At 40.5% G+C, this 22,497-nt stretch overlaps 2 protein-coding genes across 2 annotated transcripts in view; both read left to right on the top strand.

Moving 5' to 3' along the window:
• The window catches only part of ctsc (cathepsin C), a 14,487-nt gene extending 419 nt beyond the window's left edge, over positions 1–14,068 (top strand). The window contains exons 2-8 of the mRNA XM_053321524.1: positions 453–598; positions 2,485–2,639; positions 7,013–7,168; positions 7,847–7,965; positions 10,029–10,160; positions 10,837–11,069; positions 12,308–14,068. Coding sequence (XP_053177499.1) covers positions 453–598; positions 2,485–2,639; positions 7,013–7,168; positions 7,847–7,965; positions 10,029–10,160; positions 10,837–11,069; positions 12,308–12,574 — 1,208 coding nt within the window. The 3' untranslated portion in view covers positions 12,575–14,068. The remainder of the gene's footprint in view (positions 1–452; positions 599–2,484; positions 2,640–7,012; positions 7,169–7,846; positions 7,966–10,028; positions 10,161–10,836; positions 11,070–12,307) is intronic.
• Positions 14,069–15,728: 1,660 nt separating this feature from the next.
• Positions 15,729–22,257, top strand: LOC128359963 (ras-related protein Rab-38-like). The gene is made up of 3 exons (XM_053320276.1): positions 15,729–15,930; positions 21,467–21,747; positions 22,153–22,257. Exons 1-3 carry the CDS (start codon positions 15,729–15,731, stop codon positions 22,255–22,257), a joined length of 588 nt encoding a protein of 195 aa, XP_053176251.1.
• The last annotated feature ends 240 nt before the right edge of the window (positions 22,258–22,497 follow it).

The following is a 22,497-nucleotide window of genomic DNA, read 5'->3' as shown; positions in this document are numbered from 1 at the left end:
GTAAGTGATTCACTTATTAGTTCATTTTGGTGCAGTCTGGTGTAATATATGACCATGCATATCACATATTATTAATCACAATCAATGGGAATGACTGGCTATTTGAAGAATAATGCACTTATATTATTTGGATATTAGTCTTTTTAGTGTCAAAGTCCCTCTTTTTGTTATTACACTTCTCCCCCAGCTCAACAAGGAAACACAAAGAGGGAATTTTATCCTACAAAGACTGTAAATGACTCCGATATCCACTTTATATGACTCAGACTTGCATTGAAAGCTCATTCGAAGGGGATTTTTTTTAATAACCAGTATAAACAGGAGGAATGTTTACAGAGAGGAAAACTGTCCCTCTTTATGAGTTGGATCTTTTGTAGCTGATGACTGAAATCCAAGTTAATCTGAAAGCTGTTTCTTTCATGTGATGTCGTGATGTTGTTCTTCCTCCTCAGCCACAGATGCGAGCACGGTGACGGTGACCCTGCAGAAACTATCTGTAGCCACAGACGAGCTGGGGAACACCGGCTTCTTCACCCTCATCTACAACCAGGGCTTTGAAGTGGTCATCAATGGGTATAAATGGTTCGCCTTCTTCAAGGTAAAAGATGGTGACTTAAAAACATTCATATTTTCTTTTTTTTAAAACTGAAAATGCCTGCTGGATTTAATCTGTATAATATAACCTAACTTGTATTGTGCAATATTCATTAAACTTTTACAGCTCATCATATGATTGCTGTAGTTAAAGTTCAACTTGTCACATTTAGTTTGAATATGATGTGTAAAGGAAGTGGCTTTGTGGGTTTTCTGTCGTCCACGTATATATATGATATATTTAAACACTGCCTGTCATTAAAGGCTTACTTTCTTCATCAATTTCCTCTACAGTCATCTGATAAGATGCTATCTGGAAAATATGCGTATGTTCTGTAGACTTTACTGAAACCATGCACTTTAGATGTAAGATTAATCAGCATTTTTTTTTCCAGTCATGAGTTATTTCTCACCACTCACATGACACTTAGAAGAGGGAAGTGTTATATGACCCACACGTCTTTTCCGGCATGCACATCTTGTTCAACTTCCTCAGTGTCTGCAATTCATTCAAACTTGTGGTTATATAATGACAATGGGACTTTTACTCATGCAGAACCTTGTGGATCCCTCTCAAACTCAAAACCTATTAAAAGTTTTAATAGTGGACTGAAAATGAAGACTTTACCTTTACAGATTAAATCTTTGTATTTGCATTATATGACATGACATAGGGCTGGGCGATATGGATAAAATAAAAAAAACACAATATTTTTGACCGAATACTTCGATATCAATATTGTAGATATTAACACAATGCAGTTATTGATACATAATCATCAGTAATGTGGATATAATGACAAAGTTGGTAAATGGCAAATAATAGAGCAGCTAGAACAGTTTGGTAAGTTCAGGAAATTACCTTTTTAAAACCAGGAAAAGACTCACAAGACGCCACATCACATTATTACAACCAGCCAGTTAAAGCTAGGGAGGGCAGAATAATGACAGTGGGACTTTTACTCATGCAGGACCTTGTGGATCCCTCTCAAACTCAAAAGCTATGACTGTTTTAATAGTGGACTGAAAATGAAGACTTTACCTTTACAGATTAAATCTTTGTATTTGCATTATATGACATGACATAGGGCTGGGTGATATGGATAAAATCAAAAAACACAATATTTTTGACTGAATACTTCGATATCAATATCACAACGATATTGTAGATATTTACACAATGCAATTATTGATACATAATCATCAGTAATGTGGATATAATGGACAAGTTGGTAAAAGGCAAATAATAGATTAGCTAGAACAGTTTGGTAAATTCAGGAAATTACCTTTTTTTTTAAAACCAGGAAAAGACTCTTATGCCACTTTACATTATTACAATATGCCAAACTAACCAGTCAGTTTAACCTAAGGAGGGCAGAATAATGACAAAGTGGGTAAAAGGCAAATAATAGAACAGCTATAACACCAGGGAAAAACACCAGGAAAAGACTCACAAGACGGCACATCACATTATTACAACCAGTCAGTTAAAGCTAGGGAGGGCAGAAGGGGGTAAAAACAGCTATAACACCAGGGGGGAAAAAAAGCACAGCTGTAACTCAATATTACGATATCCGAATTCTAAGATGATATCTAGTCTCATATATGAGTTGTATGTCAGCTAGAACACGACTTTGGTAAGTTCAGAAAATTACCTTTTTAAAACCAGGAAAAGACTCTTATGCCACATCACAATCACAATTATTACAATATGCCAAACTAGCCAGTCAGTTTAACCTAAGGAGGGCAGAATAATGACAAAGTGGGTAAAAGGTAAATAATACATCAGCTATAACACCATAGCTGTATCTTGATATTACAATATCCGAATTCTAAGACGATATCTAGTCTCATATATGTGTTTTATATGTCATCTCTTCACACTTGCAGTACACTCAGGATGGCGAGAAGGTTACCAGCTATTGTGACCAGACCATGACCGGTTGGGTCCACGATGTCCTGGGAAACAACTGGGCCTGTTTCGTTGGGAAGAAAACGACGCCAGTAGCACCCCGAACTGACTCCAAACCAGTCTACAACAGCAGGTTAATGGCTTGAGTGCATGATTATAAACTTTATTTTTATATTGGTTGTTTGTGTCATTATGATGGTGGTGAAATGGGAACTAACGAGCAAGACATCCATGAACTGAGAGAGCAGATTTGTTCACAGGATCACGTGCAGGTGGTGGTTTGATCCCTGCTTTCTGTGTACTGTGCACTTTTTTACATCTCTTGCTTTAATCTACTCCCTTTTTTCTTCTCTGCCTCATCTCTTCTTTTGATGTGAACTGAGTTACTCTCACTCACTCTCGGGAAATGGGGGGCCTGGAAACTGAATCCACATCAGAGAAGCCCTAACATGAAAGCGCAACACGTCCACAGGCGATACAAAAATGCTTGATTGAGAAATTTAGTTAACTTCTTGACTCAGTTACCAGCAATAAAAATCTATTTCCTGGAGTATTTGGCTCCATTTTTAAAATTAGTGTTATGTTACAGGTTTTTAGTAGAGTCAAGTTTAGTTTTTCATTTCAACCATAAAGATAAATGCTAGAGCAATATCGTGTCTCTCAGCTCTAGTGGGATTTAAGTAGTTGACTTTAATTGATTTAATCATTGTTATCTATCATGTACAACCAAGTATCCCAGGCATGCAGCTCACATGTGTGTACGCTATAGATTATGGGTCCTAAAGTCCATGTTTAACCACAGACTGTATAAAAGAAATGGACGTAACATCTGTGGTGTCACCCATTGGTTTGTGGACTGCTGCTCTGAAGCCAATAGTTTCAGATCTAGGCAGCGCCATCTTGAAAATTTCAGGTGCATGCTGGGAAAAATAAAAACATGGATTCTACTTATATGGGCATGAGGCGGGGCCATGGGCGGAGCGGGGAGGTTGCTATGGTTGCGAGGGCTGGATCTCGAGGACATTGGTCAATCAACCTGTCAATCAGGACGTAGCCACGCCCTAATGCATACCCTGCTTTATCGTCACATATAAAATCAGGGAGGTCAAAATGTCCCAAATGAACATCATACTGCATTGAAGAAGGCTTTAAACTAGTGATTGAGACCATAAACACATTTTGAAAATGTTTATTTGATCGTGATTTTAATTATGCAGCCCATACATCAATGGAGAGAGTAGACAGGAGTCCAGGATGTCTTGCATTGAAAAGGTTTATTTACTTGTACAAGGAGAAGTGAATGAATGATCAGTACACGTTACATGGCCTGATACTTCCTTCAATTCTGAAGTTTCTCTCCTCCGGGGATAGACTTTAAACCACACAGATAATACCACAGGTTGAGCCATGCCCAAATATGGTCATATCCAACACATCTACAATATACAGAATTTAGTCTACTGGTCTATAGACAAAGCATTGCTTAGACCTCACTCAGTACCTTTGTCCTACATCCAACACTTTATCAAACCTCTGACTCCAGTTGCCTCTACCCCATCCAGCGACAACAGTCAAACACATATCTGACCTCGGCTGCTATAGCAACCCTATCAGAAGGCCTCTTGTTTTCCTTAAAAGGAGCAGACTCACTGCTTAACACTATCTCAGGTTTAGACACTGTCTCCCCTTATCAGTTGGTGACCACAAAGCCTAGTTTGACCCAGTGCATATTAATGATGGAAAATTCCCCTAACATTACCGAGGTTAGAAATCAAGTGAGAAGTTGGTGAATTCTCCATTGACTTGTATAGAGACGGAAGTCCTTTTGACACCAAAACGGTCGCCCCCTGGTGGCCTTTTGCTAGAATGCAGCTCTAAGTTACTTCGGTGTCGGCCTCATTTCTCCCCGCCTGTGTTTAACATAAAAAAATGTTTTTTATCACAATTTTTTTTAAAGTAGTGATCTTGGAAGGAATGCGTTTACTCAGTCAAAATCTTTCTGTTGTTGCATAATGAGAGGAGTCCACATTATTCCCATTTCCCTTTTTGAGAGTATGCAAAGAAAAAAATATTGATTTTAAAAAGGAATATTTCTTTTGCTTAGTGTGGAATTATTGGTAAGAAACTCAGGAATATGCAAAACATCTCGACCCCTTTCCACACTTTAAACTGTATTGTGCTTTGTTTACTCACATAGAAGGAAAAACCAGGGCTTTTCACACTGCACTTTGCCTTCTTATCTGCAGGCTAAGAAAGCTTTCTCACTGGCACAATGTGAACCACAACTTTATCCTAAGGCTTGCTGGCACCTGCTCCGGAGCCGAGTTAGCCCCGAGCATGCAGGTTGATCCTCTCAAAATCGACTTAACACACGCTAAAAGGTGCCAGTGTGAAATAAGGCTAAAGTAAACAAAGGAGTAGTTACATGTTGTTGTAGATTGTAAACGTGTGTTGCAACGGATATTTAACCAGAGCTGGTAGAAGTGTAGTGTGTAGTGTGAATCGTACAGCTCTGGGCTTAGGTTGGCCTGAGTGTGTGTGTGGGTGTGTGTGTTAGTGTGTGAGAAAAGGTGACTTCCTTCCTTCCTTCCTCCTCTCTTTCTTTCCTTTCCTTCCTTTCCTTCCTTCCTTCTCTCTTTCTTTCCTTCCCTTCTTCCCTTCCTTTCTCCCTCCCTTCCTTCTTTCCTCCCTCCCTCCTTCTCTCTTTCATTCCTCCCCCCTTCCTTCCTTCCTTCCTCCTTTCCTTTCTCCACCCCTCCCTTCCTCCTTTCCTTTCTCCACCCCTCCCTTCCTCCTTTCCTTTCTCCATCCCTCCCTTCCTACTTACTTACTTAATTACTTACTTACTTCCTTCCTCCCTCCCTCCTACCTTCCTTATTCCCTTCATCCTCCCTTCCTTAGTGTAGTGTGTAGTGTGAATCGTACAGCTCTGGGCTTAGGTTGGCCTGATTTAACAATATGTCTGTGTGTGTGTGAAGGTGACAAGTTGTCCCAGTCCGTAGTTCTCATTTACACTTTTGGTTAGAGTTGGATATTTTCTCCACATGCTTCTGCTCTGTATTATGCTGTTACTGCAGGTATCCTTCCTTCCTTCCTTCCTTCCTTCTTTCCTCCCTCCCTCCTTCTCTCTTTCTTTCCTTCCCTTCTTCCCTTTCTCCATCCCTCCCTTCCTCTTTCCTCCCTCCCTCCTACCTTCCTCATTCATTCATTCCTTCCTTCCTCCCTCCCTCCTACCTTCCTTATTCATTCATTCCTTCCTTCCTCCCTCCCTCCTACCTTCCTTATTCCCTCCATCCTCCCTTCCTCAGTGTAGTGTGTATTGTGAATCGTACAGCTCTGGGCTTAGGTTGGTCTGATTTAACAATATGTCTGTGTGTGTGTCTGTGTGTGTGTGAAAAGGTGACAAGTAGTCCCAGTCCGTAGTTCTCATTTACACTTTGGTTAGAGTTGGATATTTTCTCCACATGCTCCTTCACTGTATTATGTGGTCACTGCAGGTGTGCTTTGTGTCATTTTGGCTGAAATTGAAAATGTTTTGTGACCAATCCTAGAAACTTTTATGCTTTTATGTTTCTTATTAAAATATTTCTGCTCCAATCAAGAGAACTGTTTTGCCTTCAGAGTTGTTTTAGTAGAAGCTGTGATACATTGAGGACTGAAAGAGCATGGAGTCCTAATTATTGAAAGAACAAAACATATCACACTGTATATTTTTAAAAAATTGACCCAGTCTGTTTTCACTCTTCCTTCCTTCCTTCCTTCCTTCTTTGCGTCTGTCTGTCCTTCTTTCCTCCCTCCCTCCCTCCTTCTCTCTTTCTTTCTTTCCTCCATCACCCTTTCTCCCCTCCTTCTGTCCTTTCTTCCTCCATCACCCTTTCTCCCTTCCTTCTGTCCTTCCTTCCTCCCTCCCTCCTTCTTTCTTTCCCTCCTTCCCTTTCCTTTCTCCTTTCTTTCTTTCCTCCCTCCGTCCCTCCTTCTTTCCTCCCTCCCTCCTACCTTCCTTATTTCCTTCCTTCCTTCCTTCCTTCCTTCCATCTGTCCGTCCTTCCTTTTTTCCTCCCTCCCTCCTCCTCCCTCCCTCCCTTGTACCTTCCTTATTGCCTCCTTCCTTCCTTCCTTCCTCCCTCCTACCTTCCTTATTCCCTCCATCCTTCCTTTCCCCCTTCCTTCCTGGCTTCTTCCTCCCTCCTTCCTTCCTTCCTTCCTTGACTCGAGGACAACAGGAGGGTAACATTTTAAAGAATGAATGATATATTGCATTGCATTTTACTGTTTAAGCCTCACAACTGTATGTAATTGTATTGGATTGCACTATATTATCTTGCATGTCCATTTGGTCATTTGGTTATTTAGCTGAATACGACAGCCAGCGAACATTAGCAGTATGTTATGATGCAACATAACAGATCATTTCTTGTTTGTGTCTTTGCTGAGGGAGACAGCCCCCCCCCATCCCTCCACCCCCTTGTCCCCACCATGACATCTATTATTTATTAACTCCCCCAGGCTGCTGCAGATGCCATACAAACACAACCTGGACATCATAGACGCCATCAACTCAGTTCAGCGCTCCTGGAAAGCTGTGCCTTACCCAGAGCATGAGACGTACACTCTGCAGGAGCTGCACCAGAGAGCAGGAGGGCCGGCTTCTCGTATTCCCAAGTGAGTATTTGCTCATATTTCTCAAACTGCCCTGTGGAGCTTGGCAGGTGAAGATAACCAAAACAATTTATATACAGAAATTAATCATCTGTGCTCTCGGATGAAAGTACCCCCACCCCCCCCCTTTCCTGATAGCTGCCACCCTGCCTAAAATTCAGAAGGTTGGAAAGTGCGTGAAAGTTTGAATAGTACAAAACCTCCTCACTAGATGGTTCATTTCTAATATAAACTATCATATTCCTCCTTTTTTGTTGTGTGTGTTACAGGCTCCAAATTCATATTGCTATCTTTTGCATCAGTCTTTGCGAGCTCATATTAGAGGGAGATTTTTTGGAGGAGGATTGTACGAGTTAGTTCTTCCTACCTATAGCAGATTTGGGTCGGCACACTCCAAGTTTGGAGAAGCAGAGTATCGGCACAGAAGTTAAGCGATGTACTGCAACAGACGAGGCCTGCAGCAAAATGTACTTTAGCCAACCCGCTTCAGAAAACACAGACTATCCCTTTTTAACATCTGCTTGAACTGTAATTTGTTAACTGTTCCCATGAAATTTGCCTAACTCAACTGCAATCTACACTCATAAAATCTCCATAGTGATATTGTTACATGCTCTCTAACAATAATGTCTAAAGTAAAATACACTTGTGATTCAAATATTGATCCTTACTGTACGTCAGGCGCGTTCGTCCCATGCCTGTGAACGCCGATGTAGCCAAGATGGCGGCAGCTCTACCGGAGCGCTGGGACTGGAGAAACATGGATGGCGTCAGCTTCGTCAGCCCGGTGAGAAACCAAGGTGAGATTCATTTAACGTCATGCAAAACACCCATAAAACATATTGACGATGGATCAAAATATTGTAATTAGTCTTGTGGAATCAGAGGAAGACAAAGCGACACCTCACTGCTTTACTTCACAGCTGTTGGAAAGGCCAATGAGCAGCAGCATGCCACCTTCTTTGCTTTCCTCTTGGCAGGCCCGGGTCTGCTTTCTTCTCTCCTCCTGCGTTTCTGTACAGCATAGTGTGTGTGTGTGTGTGTGTGTGTGTGTGTGTTTGTGTGTGTGAGTGGAGAGATTATGTGTGCTGAGTAGTTTGAGTGTCTGAGAGGGCCTCTGCAGGGCTGGGTTTAAGGATCTGGAGAGGGCTGGAGTGTTTCAATACAAGCTCTTTAAGCCACTGTGCAGTACTGTGGAGCCTATTATGTTTCAACCCTGGATTTCTTTTTTTTTTTTTTTTAGGTTACATATCACTTCACAAAAAAATCAGAATAAATTGGTGTTGGCTGTCCTTGAGATCTAAGGTTACAAACTTGTGTCATCACACTGTTTTCTCCTCAAACTGGTATCTATTAGCCTGGCTAACACCAGACCGCATCTCAATCTCTGGCGAGGAGCCGGTTATTTCCTCGTATTTGAGGCGGGATCAATAAATGTCAATCAAGTGCTTCTGTATGCTACTGGACAAACTTACAGCCAATCATATCAACGATAAACAATGATGCATTCAGGGCCTGTAGGGAGCAGCGTGAACACTTCCTGTTTTTGAAGGAAAAATCATGTAGAGCTAGTTTTTGTTCTATTTTGAAAGTGAACTTTCGCCTTGAGCCCGCCTCCCCTGTTCTGTGATTGGTTCACTATCTCAGGCGAAGATTTAGTCTTGGTGGCCATGCTAACTTTCTGAGCAAAGTAGAATCTCGGCATGGTTTTACCCAGGTTAGATATATCTATATGAAACGTGCTGTAATGACGTAGATATGTAAATCAGTGGTTGTTTCATCCAACTTGTCTTCAACTCAATTGAAAACTGTTCTCAGTGTCACCCAAACTGTAATCACTATGGCTCAGGAGGTAGAGCAGTCATCCACCAATCAGAAGATCAGAGGTTCAATTCCCAGTTCCTTCAGTCTACATATCAATTTGTCCTTGGGCAAGATATGTAACCCCAAATTGCTGCACCAATGATGAATGAATGTTAGTTAGCACTGTGCATGGAGGCCCCTGCCATCAGTGTATTTATCAGTGTTTAAAAGTGCTTCGAGTGGTCAAAAGACAAAGTTAAGTCCAATTACCATTTACTATTAAACCACCCTGCAAATCCCTGCAGCCTCTGTTCTCTGACCTCATTTGTTTCTGCAGCGTAGTATCTCACACTGTGGACGGCAACCAGTGACTTTAATCGGTGTCTGTCTCTCCACCTTGCTCCATCATCATCATCATGCATGATACTGGAGTACTGCAGTAACATCTGTACTGTGCTCTTGAACATATGTACCACTAGAGTCCTCTGAGGTACCAATTTATTAGATTTGATTTCAGTGCTGTTGTTTTGGATTGCATCATGTTGTGCAGACAAGGCAACACTGTTTCATAATGAACATTTTTTGCCATTACATCAGGTGTTTAAAACGTATTAATGATGTGCAGTATATTTAAACCTTTTCTAATGTTTTTGCCTATTCGCATACTTCAGGACAAAATGTAAGGATCATTTTCTTAATATGCAATGCAGTGGAAATCCTTTCAAAAGCCAAAAATATGGACCTCATGGTGGCACTAGATGAAAAGCCAGGAGATGACAAATGTTCCCAGCAGTCTGTCTAATAGCCGTTAGATGTTTCAGTCGGGACCAAAGTGATGGATCGACCTGCAGACATAACCGAAATGTCGAGAGTTGAACCTTTTGGACAAAGTCAAACAGAACATTTTAAACTTCACAAAGCATAAAGGCTATTGTGACACATTACATCGCCCAGCTGTACCTCTAAGTCTAAGCTATTATTATGGCTACCGCTACATGATGGGCACAGTGGTTATTTACCTGTAGCAATAGAAATAAAACATCTGCTTTCTCTCTTTCAGCATCATGTGGTAGCTGCTACTCCTTTGCCTCCATGGGAATGCTGGAGGCTCGTCTCCGAATCCTCTCTAACAACACCGAGGCTCCTGTCCTCAGCCCACAACAGGTGGTCTCCTGCTCTAAATATTCTCAAGGTAAAACACTTTTCATTTTATTTATTTTTATCTGCAGTGAACTGTTTCTGGTGGTCGATGTGGAAACTCAACACTACATAACCATTTATGATTATAGTGGTTAATACAGAGTGAGAAAGTATCATATTGCCAAACATAATAATCATAGAAAAGCACTTTACTGCTGCTGCATGTGTAAATGTCTGCCCTCCCATGCCAATCAGAACAAGTGTTTTTTAGAAAGTGTGTCCTAACTGCATGTAGAAAGTCAAGCATTTCATAACTGCCCCGATTAATTCATCTTACATTTTCCATTTTGTACCAGAAAAGAAATTTCACCCTTTGTTAAGAAAATCCAAATAACCTCCAAATATTCTATTCTTCCGTTTTAACCCTATAAAGCCTGAACCATCAAATAATTGCCAGAAAATTAAAATTCTTTGAAACTAGAGTTTATTGGACCTTCTGACTAGTAATTTAAAAAAGATTAATTGATTTTATATTTAATGATAAAGCAGGGTATGCATTAGGGCATGGCTACGTCGTGATTGACAAGTTGATTGACCAATGTCCTCGAGATCCAGCCCTCGCAACCATAGCAACCTCATTTATCCAATATGAGACTCTTGGCGATACAGGGTTAAATGTATTGATCAAACCAGATTTGATACCCAGCTTCTCTCCTCCTCTTTTAAAGGTTGCGACGGTGGCTTCCCGTACCTGATTGGGAAGTACATCCAGGATTTCGGCATTGTGGATGAGTCATGTTTCCCATATATCGCGAAGGACTCTCCGTGTGGCATTCCTAAAAACTGCGGCCGCATTTACACCGCAGAATACAACTACGTGGGTGGGTTTTATGGCGGCTGCAGTGAGAGTGCCATGATGTTGGAGCTGGTCAAGAATGGACCCATGGCCGTGGCGTTTGAGGTAACAGCTGTTCTTATACGTGCTTATATATGTGTTGACTAAACAAGCGGGTCTGCTGCTGCTCTGTCAAAGGCATGTGATCTTTAAAACCTGACTGCTATGTGATTTTTATCTGAGGTTTAAGTTCAATCTGCTGCATTTAATAGTAGGGATGCTCAATATTGACTTTCCTGCCGATATACGATATTCCGATATTGTCCAACTCTTAATTTCTTATACTGATATATGCAGGCTTTTTACAAACTGTCACCATCTCCTATTGTGGAATTAACACATTATGTCTGATTTTTATCGTGATGCGTTCATGCATGCTCGGAAATGCTGAAGCCTACAGAACAAACATCGGTTATAAAAACCTGATACCAATACTTCCTGATATTAGATTTTTAAGTAAATATCCCTACTCAATAGTTAACTGAGGTTTAAGTTGAGATTTCTACTGCTGCGTCTAAGAATTTATGTGTTTTATCTATTTAGGGAAATCTATCTCGCAATAATTTATTTTCTTTCACCAAAGAAAAGATGCGATTTTAAACATTCTTGCTTAACCCTCCTGTTGTCCTCGAGTCAAGGAAAGAAGGGAGGATGGAAGGATGGAAGGGAGGGAGGGAGGGAGGGAGGGGAGGAAGGAAGGAATGAATGAATGAATGAATGAATGATGGAAGGGAGGAAGAAAGAAGGAAAGGAGGAAGGAAGGATGGAAGGGAGGAAGGAATGATGGAAGGAAGGAAGGTACGAGGGAGGAAGGGAGGAAGGAAGGAAGGGAAGGAAGGATGGAAGGGAGGGAGGGAAGGAAGGAAGGAAGGAATGAATGAATGATGGAAGGGAGGAAGGAAGGGAAGGAAGGAATGATGGGAAGGATGGAAGGGAGCAAGGAATGATGGAAGGGAGGGAGGAAAGAAGGAAGGGAGGAAGGAAGGAAGGGAGGAAGAAAAAAGGAAGGAAGGGGGATGGAGGAAAAGGAAGGGATGAAGGAAGGAAGGAAGGAAGGGATGAAGGAAGGAAGGAAGGAAGGGATGAAAGAAGGAAGGAAGGGAGGGAGGGAGGAATGATGGAAGGGAGGAAGAAAGAAGGAAAGGAGGACGGTAGGAAGGATGGAGGGAAGGAGGGAGGGAGGAAAGAAGAAACAGTCAAAAAAGACGGGGTCAATTTGGCCCGTGAAGACGACACAAAGCTTAATATCGTGTGCTACCTTTTTACGCCGAATCCAAAGTAAAGTGTTCCAATCTTCTCCGCAGGTTTATCCCGACTTCATGCACTACAAGGAGGGCATCTACCACCACACAGGCCTCGGTGACCCCTTCAACCCCTTCGAGCTGACCAACCACGCCGTGCTGCTGGTGGGGTACGGCCGCTGCCACATGACCGGACAGAAGTACTGGATCGTCAAGAACAGCTGGGGTACCACCTGGGGCGAGGACGGCTACTTCCGAATCCGCCGCGGAAGTGACGAATGTGCCATTGAGAGCATTGCAGTCGCAGCCAAACCCATCCCCAAACTGTAGAGGGGGTAAACTCGGGATAGGAGAGGAGGGAGAGGAGATGTGCTGAATGAGTCTCAATGCAATTCAAATTAATTTTTTTTTTTTTTTGCCATACCTAGCTTAGCGGTTGTCAATGTATGCTTGAGAGTTTTTTAAAATTGAAAGCTGCAACAGAGCATTGAAGAGCAAATCCAAAGTCTTTAGGGCAGCCCTTTTTTTATATTGGGAGGGAGGAGAATTTGGGGCAGAAAGCATAACTCCCATGCATTCAGAAAAATCCCCAGATATCAGCAGGCAAAGATCTCCTATCGTCTGATAATGAGAGACTACTTCCTCCCCAATCCAACACGTAAAATTAGCAGTATTTCAAATTTCCATATGAATGTGAAATGAACTTTAAAAAGGGAAATATACCAAAATTTAAAAATAAACAAGTTATTCCTTCAATCAAATAATATGCACATTATTTGATTGAAGGCCAAAACTAGGGAATTGAAATCTGATATATGTAAAATGAGCTGTCAAATGTTTACAATAGCGGAGCCAAATCATTTCATTGGATGGCCTTAAACTGATAGATTGATTGAAAAACCCTCATGTGTAGGAGTTTGCTTTTTTTTTGGCAGCCAAAACCTCACCTACGCTGCGTCTGTGCTTGCTCAGTGAAGCCGAGAGGGAATTGGGATTAATGTTAACGAGGGGCAGGACCCAGTGAAAGGTTTTTATTAACACCCAGTCAGACATATAGGCTAATATAGTCCTACAGGAGTTAAAAGTTTTTTAAAAAAGGGACATTTTAATCAATTTTTTTTAAAGTACTGGTAGTTTACAGCTGCTCAATGTTGATTTGAATCATAGGGAAGCAGTTTTAATGCCTTTTATTCTTATTTTATTATCACATCTGTCTAGCTGAATTTTACCATATTAGTTCACTTGCTTTAATTTCTTTCATTTGTCCTCATTTTTCTTTTTTCTTTTTTCTTTTTCTTTACATGCACTGATTATTTGTTTATGAACAGTTAAGTTCAGGCTGGAGCTGCCAATATAAACGTGGAAATCAAATGGTTTGGTACGTGCTGTGCTGTGCTGTGCTGTGACAAATTGTAAAAAAAATCTCATTGTTACATTTTTAAAAAGGGAATTTGGAAACTGAAGAATCATGTTTTTGTGTTTTTGTGTTTAGTGAATTGCAGGACCTTGATTCTTTGTCTCAGGGAAGAACCGTGAAAAATTGTAATATCTTCTGTCGTCACAACAAGATTAAGACTTAACTGCCACGCTCCTCCAGAAGGGAATGATGTATATTCCTGTAGAGGGTTTGAATCAAGTAATAAAGAGATGAAACTGATTGTTGTGCCTTTTTATTCTGCCTCCCATCCTTTTACCCGTATGATGTCATGATGTCTTTTTCCCTCCTTACTCCGTTCCTTCCTTCCTTCCTCCTTTCCTCCCTCCCTCCATCCCTCCCTCCTTCCTTCCTTCTCTCCTAAATTCCTTCTTCTTTTCATCCTTACTCCTTTCCTCCTTCCTTCCTTCCTTCCTTCCTTCCTTCCTTCTCTCCTAAATTCCTTCTTCTTTTCATCCTTACTCCTTTCTTTCCTTCCTTCCTTCCTCCTTTCCTCCCTCCCTCCCTCCTTTCTCCGTTCCTTCCTTTCCTTCTTCCCTCTTTCTTTAATTTTTCCTTCCTTCTTCCCCTCCACCCTTCTTTCTCTGCTCCCTCCTCCTTCCATCCTTCCTTTCCTTCCTTACTCCTTTCTTTCCTTCCTTCCTCCTTTCCTCCCTCTCTCCCTCCTTACTCTGTTCCTCCCTCCCTTCTTACTCCCTTCCTTCCTTCTCTCCTAAATTCCTTCTTCTTTTCATCCTTACTCCTTTCCTTCCTTCCTTCCTTCCTTTCTTCCTTCCTTCCTTCCTTCCTCCTTTCCTCCCTCCCTCCCCCCTCCCTCCTTACTCCCTTCCGTCTCTTCTAAATTCCTTCTTCTTTTCATCCTTACTCCTTTCCTTCCTTCCTTCCTTCCTCCTTTCCTCCCTCCCTCCCTCCTTACTCCTTTCCTTCCTCTTTTCATCCTTACTCCTTTCCTTCCTTCTCTCCTTCCTTGACCTGAGGACAACAATGGGGTGAAACAATACAGCTTATACTGAGATGATGACAAAAAGATAGATTCATTGTAAAAGCTATTATAGTTCTTATTGTTCTTGTACTTATTATTTAATGTTCTTTATTATTTTTCTTATTGCTGCTCTTCTATATTTTACTATCCACTTGCTGCTGTAATAATGCAATAGTGGGACTAATAAAGGAATATCTTATCTTATATTTTACTACATACTAAATTCTACTTATTTAAAAATTTGAGAGTTGTAATGGATTTCTTCTTCCACCACTGCTGACCAGTATAGTTTTGAAATTTTCATTAGTTTTTTTTTATTTTTATTAAGTTTGTCAGTTTGCATTGTTATTTCAGTTTAGTTTTCGTGAGTTTAACAAGTGATTCAGTAGTTTTAGTTTAGTTTTTTATTTAGTTTTAGTCTTAATTTTTGTTTTTCAGGTATTAGGAGGAAAGGCTTTATTAGTAGAAGCTGAAAATGATTAAATAATTGAGGTAAAATTAGCTGTGTTTGTGTTTGTAGTCTTCTCACTGGTACTAGTTTGTTATCTCAAGAAGTCAAACTGAACAGAAAACAGTCAAAATTGAGAAAATGAAAAGAAAAACTAAAACGAAGCTGATTTGATCTGCAATTCATTGTGGTTTTTTAGTTTCCCTTTTTTTTTTCTTTCTTCAGTTAACTAAATTATTTCACTTATATTTTTAGTTTTAGTTAACTATGCTGACTTATCTCACATTAAATATTTATTAACTGCTGTTTTTTTTAAATTTTGGGTGGGGGGGGGGGGGCTTTAAATACATCCAGGCCCCTTTTAGCACCAGCTCCCCTGCGTCAAGTCACAAGGTCCAGACGTCTCTGCTCCACTTCCCTGTGTGGGCCAGCCAGGGCGTGCTTTACTTTACCTCCCCCTTTCTGCCCCTTTCTGCCCCTTTCTTCTGTTCCGCCACCCAACTCTCTTTTACTTCTCCCTCCTGCGCCGTCCTGTCCTTCTCCTCTTCTCCTCTTTCATCCCCTCGGTCCTTCTCCATTACGGTGGATTCATGCTTAGCTCTCGCCCTCACCGGTCGCCATGCAGAACAACCACAATAAGGAACATCTCTATAAAATCCTTGTGATAGGAGACCTCGGTGTCGGTAAGACCAGCATCATCAAGCGGTATGTGCATCACAACTTTAGCCCCAACTACAGAGCCACCATCGGGGTCGACTTCGCCCTCAAAGTGCTCAACTGGGACCAGGAGACGGTGCGCCTTCAGCTGTGGGACATTGCAGGTACGGTGCGTCACTTTTTACGCACGGCTGGTGTGGAAATGAAAATGACAGGAGAGGGGGAAACAAACAAACAAACAAAGAAAGAAAGAAAGAGAGTTATGTAAAATGTTAAAATGTAAAATGACGCACACACAGAGGATGATTTGTGTCACCTGCTTTTTCTTTCAATTAAACTTTACGCATGGTTTCTAGAGTAGAGCCACAACTCATTTCACTTTTTTGGTGAGTTTTAAAGTGGTGAAACATTTTATTTGACACCCCCTAGTTTAAATCTTTGAAATTAATTAAGCAGGAGAAAATGTGTTTTTGCCCCCCCCCCCCCCCCCCCCCCAGATTAAGCTGAAAATGGAAAATGCTCTGCTCTGCTAATAAAGAAATGCAGCCACTCTAATGATAAGTTATAGCTGAAGGCTGCATTTGGAAATTCATTAATGCCAGTGGCGATTTATCATGGCGGGCAAAATTATGTTGACAATTATTTTCTGTTTTTTTCTTTAAATGAGTTTCACAGTCACATTATGAGAGGCCTGCTCCTATACACATAAATAATAATCAAAAAATGTGGGCCCAGCCAAATGGAAACTTTAGAGTTTTTCCTTCAGTGAGTGCAATAAGTTATAGTTTGCGTGGCTTAAAAATGAAGAGATTTATAATTACAATTTAAAAAACAACAACTTTAAAATACTTTTACAGTCTGCTGTGTTTCTGTAAACACAACGTTTGAGTTTAGGGATGAAAACGAGCTCGTGACCATGTCGTCACACTTGATATTTCACTTTGTGTGTGTGTGTGTGTGTGTGTGAAAGGTTGATGTTTAGGGTTATATCGGGTTAATTTTCCTCATGTGTACCAGCTGACTTGTTGGCATAACTCACTTCTAATCACTTGGCTTCGCATTTCTGCAATTACATGTTTCTCTTTATTTACACACGAATCTGGACTGGAGGAGTCATGAAACAGAGGAAGGGCCACAGGTGCTACAGTAAAGTCAATGCTTGTACAAAAAGAGTCCTGCATATAGCCTCCATGCATATATGTTGTTTTGTTATAATTGTTTATTTTGAAATCAAAACCATACCTCTGACCTTTGACCTCTCCTAAACACAAATGCAGTTACAGTACAATTGTGATGTTTAAGCTTTTTAAGATATTTAAAGGGTTAAGATTAAATTCATGTCACAATTTAGACTTAATAATTAGCCTTAATTTCCATTTAGAGTGACATCACATGACTATTTGACACCTCATGACGTCACAGAAAGCCGTCATGACAGCAGTCAGCCATTATGATTATTATTTCTTGTCAGTCAGGCTGAAAACAGAAAGGTTTTAATCTAGTTTAGAGCCAAATGAAATGTTCTGGCCTATCACAGAATATACACACTACACAGTTTTAATTATACAGTGTCATGGTTATAATTTAATAACCAATAAATCATCATGTTACTTACTTTTCTTTATCTAAGTAACTTAATCACATATTCACTCATTCATTCATACATTCCACAGACATTTATCATATTATACGCATTATATGTAGTGAAAATGATCTTTTCTTGCCCCTAGTGGCCACTCACAGGTACTGCAGAACGGTATGGCACTGTTCACATCTATATTATTTGTACATTTTGTATTTTGAATACATTTAAAGGGATCCAGATGTTACTCAGTCACTCAGATTCGGTCCGTTTGGTAAGTTAATAGAGAATATCTTTCCCTGTCTGCTATGAAAATGAGTCATTCTTATATCTCAGTTGGTATTTAATGCTTCGATAGTCTTCGGTGAACACAGAACTCAGAAATAATAAAAAGGCTTTTGACTGGGATGCTGTTGGCTGGGTGGGGGTGGAGGGGGGGGGGTGGAGACAACAAACCTAAAGGCTACAGCAGTCTCATCTCACATGAGTGTCGGCTGAGGTTCAGAAGAATCCTCTGACCTGCTGCTCTCGCCCCTCCTGTGCGCCCTCTCCAGTGAGCGCAAGCAGTCATGTGTCTCAAACTCATGTGAGTGAGATTTGAGGCCCGAGTACTTGTATACAGAAAGCTTTTTATTGTGGGTCTGAGGATGAGTGGATATCCCTCTGAGAAAAACTGCATGTGCTCCCTGCAGGCTGCAAAAGTTATACGATAGCCTTTAGACTTGAACACTGAATTGTTAATATTGTTTTAACTCATAGATATGGTATTGATTTCAGTATGTTTTAACACCTCTTTTAAAATAATGTTTCCATCTTGCATTTATAAGGCACATTCATTATATCTTGCTCATGGGTTTGTTTGGGATTTGATGATGTGCTGAAGGTTTCTCATGCCACAGATGTAATAAATCACACACTGTTTCTGTACATTCTCCAAAGCAAACAACCTCAGCCGGTCTATTTCTGTGTGCTTGGGGTAGCAGGGCTAGCTGCATATGCTTATAGCAAAAAGATGAGTTAGGTTCAGGGCTTATTGGAAGAGCTTTTCATATATTTCAACCTTATTATTTCTCACAGTATACATAAGTTGAGCTGTCAAAGTCTGTGGTTGCAGAAGAAGATGTTTGGTTTGAATTGTGATGGCTTAATACCCTTAATAGGTTTCATGTTGTCACTTGATTGTTTAATATTCTCTGAACCTTAGTCTGTGACACATTTCCCCTCTGAGACAATAGTTAGTTGAAACTTAGTTAGAAAAATAATAATTACACAATTCATAGAAGAATTACAGACTTTTTTGGCCTCTTCTCTTCTTCAACTCCAGTTAATGATTGCCACCTTACAGACGGTAACCTTAAATATTCTCTATGATAAACACAGTATGATTACCTCAGCTAACACAGAAAGCTATGAGTACTGTTTGCCATGTACTATACTGTATTATATTATACTGTACTATACTGTACTATACTGTATACTATACTGTAGTACTATACTGTACTGTACTATACTATACTATACTATACTGTACTGTACTATACTATACTATACTATATACTGTATACTACACTATATTGTAGTACTATACTGTATACTATACTATACTGTAGTACTATACTATACTGTAGTACTATACTGTACTGTATACTATACTGTACTATACTGTACTATACTGTACTATACTATACTGTAGTACTATAGTGTACTATACTGTATACTATACTATACTATACTATACTATACTGTAGTACTATACTATACTGTAGTACTATACTATATTGTAGTACTATACTATACTATACTGTAGTACTATACTGTATTGTACTATACTATACTATATTGTAGTACTATACTGTACTATACTATACTGTATACTATACTGTAGTACTATACTATACTGTATACTATACTATACTATACTGTACTATACTATACTGTACTATACTATACTATACTGTATACTATACTGTAGTACTATACTATACTGTATACTATACTATACTGTACTATACTATATATAGTATAGTATAGTATAGTGCAGTACAGTATAGTATAGTACTATACTATACTGTAGTACTATACTGTATTGTACTATACTATACTATATTGTAGTACTATACTGTACTATACTATACTGTATACTATACTGTAGTACTATACTATACTGTATACTATACTATACTATACTGTACTATACTATACTGTACTATACTATACTATACTGTATACTATACTGTAGTACTATACTATACTGTATACTATACTATACTGTACTATACTATATATAGTATAGTACAGTATAGTGCAGTACAGTATAGTATAGTACTATACTATACTATACTGTATACTATACTATATTGTAGTACTATACTATACTGTATACTATACTATACTGTACTATACTATACTATACTGTACTATACTATATATAGTATAGTACAGTATAGTGCTACAGTATAGTCTAGTACTACAGTACTACAGTATACTGTAGTACTATACTGTATTGTACTATACTATACTGTACTATACTGTACTATACTATACTGTACTATACTATAATAGACGTAGGCCTGCAGAATTCAGATGACATTTCCGCAGATTTGCTGCATATTTCTGCCGATTTTCCACCAATAAACGTGCTACTTGTGAAATTCAAAATGACCTTTTCCCACTTTTAATCCTTTGTCCCTACGTTGATTGCTTATTGATCTCTTATTATATTAATCATAATGTGCTTAGAGGCGTTTACAAAAGTTCACCCGATCAAATGTGGCTTTGTGTGAATAGTAGCCGGCCACACTGGACGCTTAAAACGGCACGTCACTATCTGTGAGTCACAGTAGCAAACAGAGCAGTATGAACAGAGACAGGAAGAGATATGTGTTTCCATTCCCAGAACAATGTAGCTGGGCTCTTATTCACTGAAAACCAGCTTTCTTATCCTAAATGAATATTGCCTATTGCTCTGCTCCACCCGACCTCAAAGCAGGTGAGAATGAAAATGTCCCTGCTTTATATTCCGAGCTCCTCTTTGCAGAAAGGTGTTGAGGAGGATCAGTTTAGGTTATATGATTAGGTGGCGGTGTTAAAATGTCTTGCCTGCAAACTGATTGTATTTTGACATCAGTATGGTTAGTATGCTGCAACTATACGGAGCTCTAGCTGAAGTCATGGATGGGAAAATCAGCATGAATATGACATTCCAACAGAGCTTATCGAATTAATTTTACCCTCAGGAATTTTTACAGACAGGCTGGCAGACACACACACACACACACACACACACCAAAGACACCTCTCTCCTTCACATTCTGCATCTATCCGTGTCTGCATCTTATCGCTGTGTGAGCATTTTTAACAGCAACATCATGCATGGTAATTGTGCGTGTGTGAGAGGAAGGAGGTGTGTGTTTGTCGGGAATGCGTGCATAAAAGCAAGTGTGACCGAATGAGTAACTTGGATGACTCATATTCAAGCATCTATATCAGAAAGTGTCACATCACCTGCTCTGCAAACAAGCATGTACAAGTTTTACCCAGGCGGGGAGCTCCGGTCCTCTGAAATGAAGCCAACGCGGAAGTAACTTAGAACTGCATTCTAGCAAAAGGCCACCAGGGGGCGACCGTCTCTATACAAGTCAATGGAGAATTCACCAACTTCTCACTTGATTTCTAACCTCAGTAAACGTTTTCAAAATGTGTTTATGGTCTCAATCGCTAGTTTAAAGCCTTCTTCAATGCAGTATGATGTTCATTTGGGACATTTTGGCCTCCCTGATTTTATATGTGACGATAAAGCAGGGTATGCATTAGGGCGTGGCTACGTCCTGATTGACAGGGTGATTGCCCAATGTCCTCGAGATCCAGCCCTCGCAACCATAGCAACCTCCCCCACCCCGCCCATGGCCCCGCCTCATGCCCATATAAGTAGAATCCGTGTTTTTATTTTTCCCAGCATGCACCTGAAATTTTCAAGATGGCACTGCCCAGATTCGAAACTATTGGCTTCCGAGCAGCAGTCCACAAACCAATGGGTGACGTCTTTTATACAGTCTGTGGTTCAAAATCCTTAACATTTGTGTGTGTGTGTGTGTGTTTGTGTGTTTTCTGTCTTCTAGGTCAGGAGAGGTTTGGCAACATGACCCGTGTGTACTACCGCGAGGCCATGGGTGCCTTCATTGTGTTCGATGTCACAAGGCCCGCTTCGTTTGAGGCCATCACCAAATGGAAAGAGGACTTGGATTCCAAACTGAGTCTTGCCAACGGGAAACATGTAGCCACTGTGCTCTTGGCTAACAAATGTGACCAGGGTCGGGACGTACTGACCAATAACGGAATAAAGATGGAGCAGTTCTGCCAGGAGAACGGCTTCGTGGGATGGTTCGAGACGTCTGCTAAGGTGAGAGTGACACACACACACACACATACACACACACACACAGACACATACACACTTACACACACAGCAGTAATACAAGCAGCAGGATGGTGCCATGAATACAAAACCATCCTTCAGTGGGAGCTCTGAGGTTCAAGCAGGCGTGTCCTTCCTGTTCAGATGTCCTCGAGAGCCGGCTGACTCCCCACCAGCTCGGCTGTATCAGACCCAGCACCCGATCACTCTGTGGAAGCAGTCACGACAGCGCCACATTTAAGGATGTGAAGAAATCTTTAAAAAGTGCTGAGTTTAACAGACTCCCAGTCTATTCATTATTTGCATATGAATGAAGCCTCAATCATTGAGCTCTGCTGCTTCTTCACGGAGCTCGGTCGCACAGCAGACATTCCTCCTGTGTTATTCCAGGTCAACAGCGCTGGTATCAGGTGCTCTGCCATGCGGAGAGGATGTCCAGGAATGTGGATTTCATTCCACACCGTCTTCTACTTACCGGTACTTGTCTCAATGTAATGGTGATTAAAAAATAAACAGCCCTCTGAACATCACTGAGCAATCCTCACACACATGACAAGAGTTATATTCATGTGTGTGCTCATGCTTCCTGCCCGGAGAGCTGCGGAGATATGTGACTGTCACTACTGATAATGAAATTATTTGAAGTGAAAGAAAAAATGAAAGCACATAAATTTCCTTCCTTCCTTCCTTCCTTCCTTCCTCCCTGGCTCCTAACTCCTTTCCTTCCCTCCTTCC

This window comes from Scomber japonicus, chromosome 6 (assembly GCF_027409825.1).
Source record: "Scomber japonicus isolate fScoJap1 chromosome 6, fScoJap1.pri, whole genome shotgun sequence".
NCBI lineage: Eukaryota > Metazoa > Chordata > Actinopteri > Scombriformes > Scombridae > Scomber > Scomber japonicus.
This window is presented reverse-complemented; position numbering and strand designations above follow the sequence as displayed.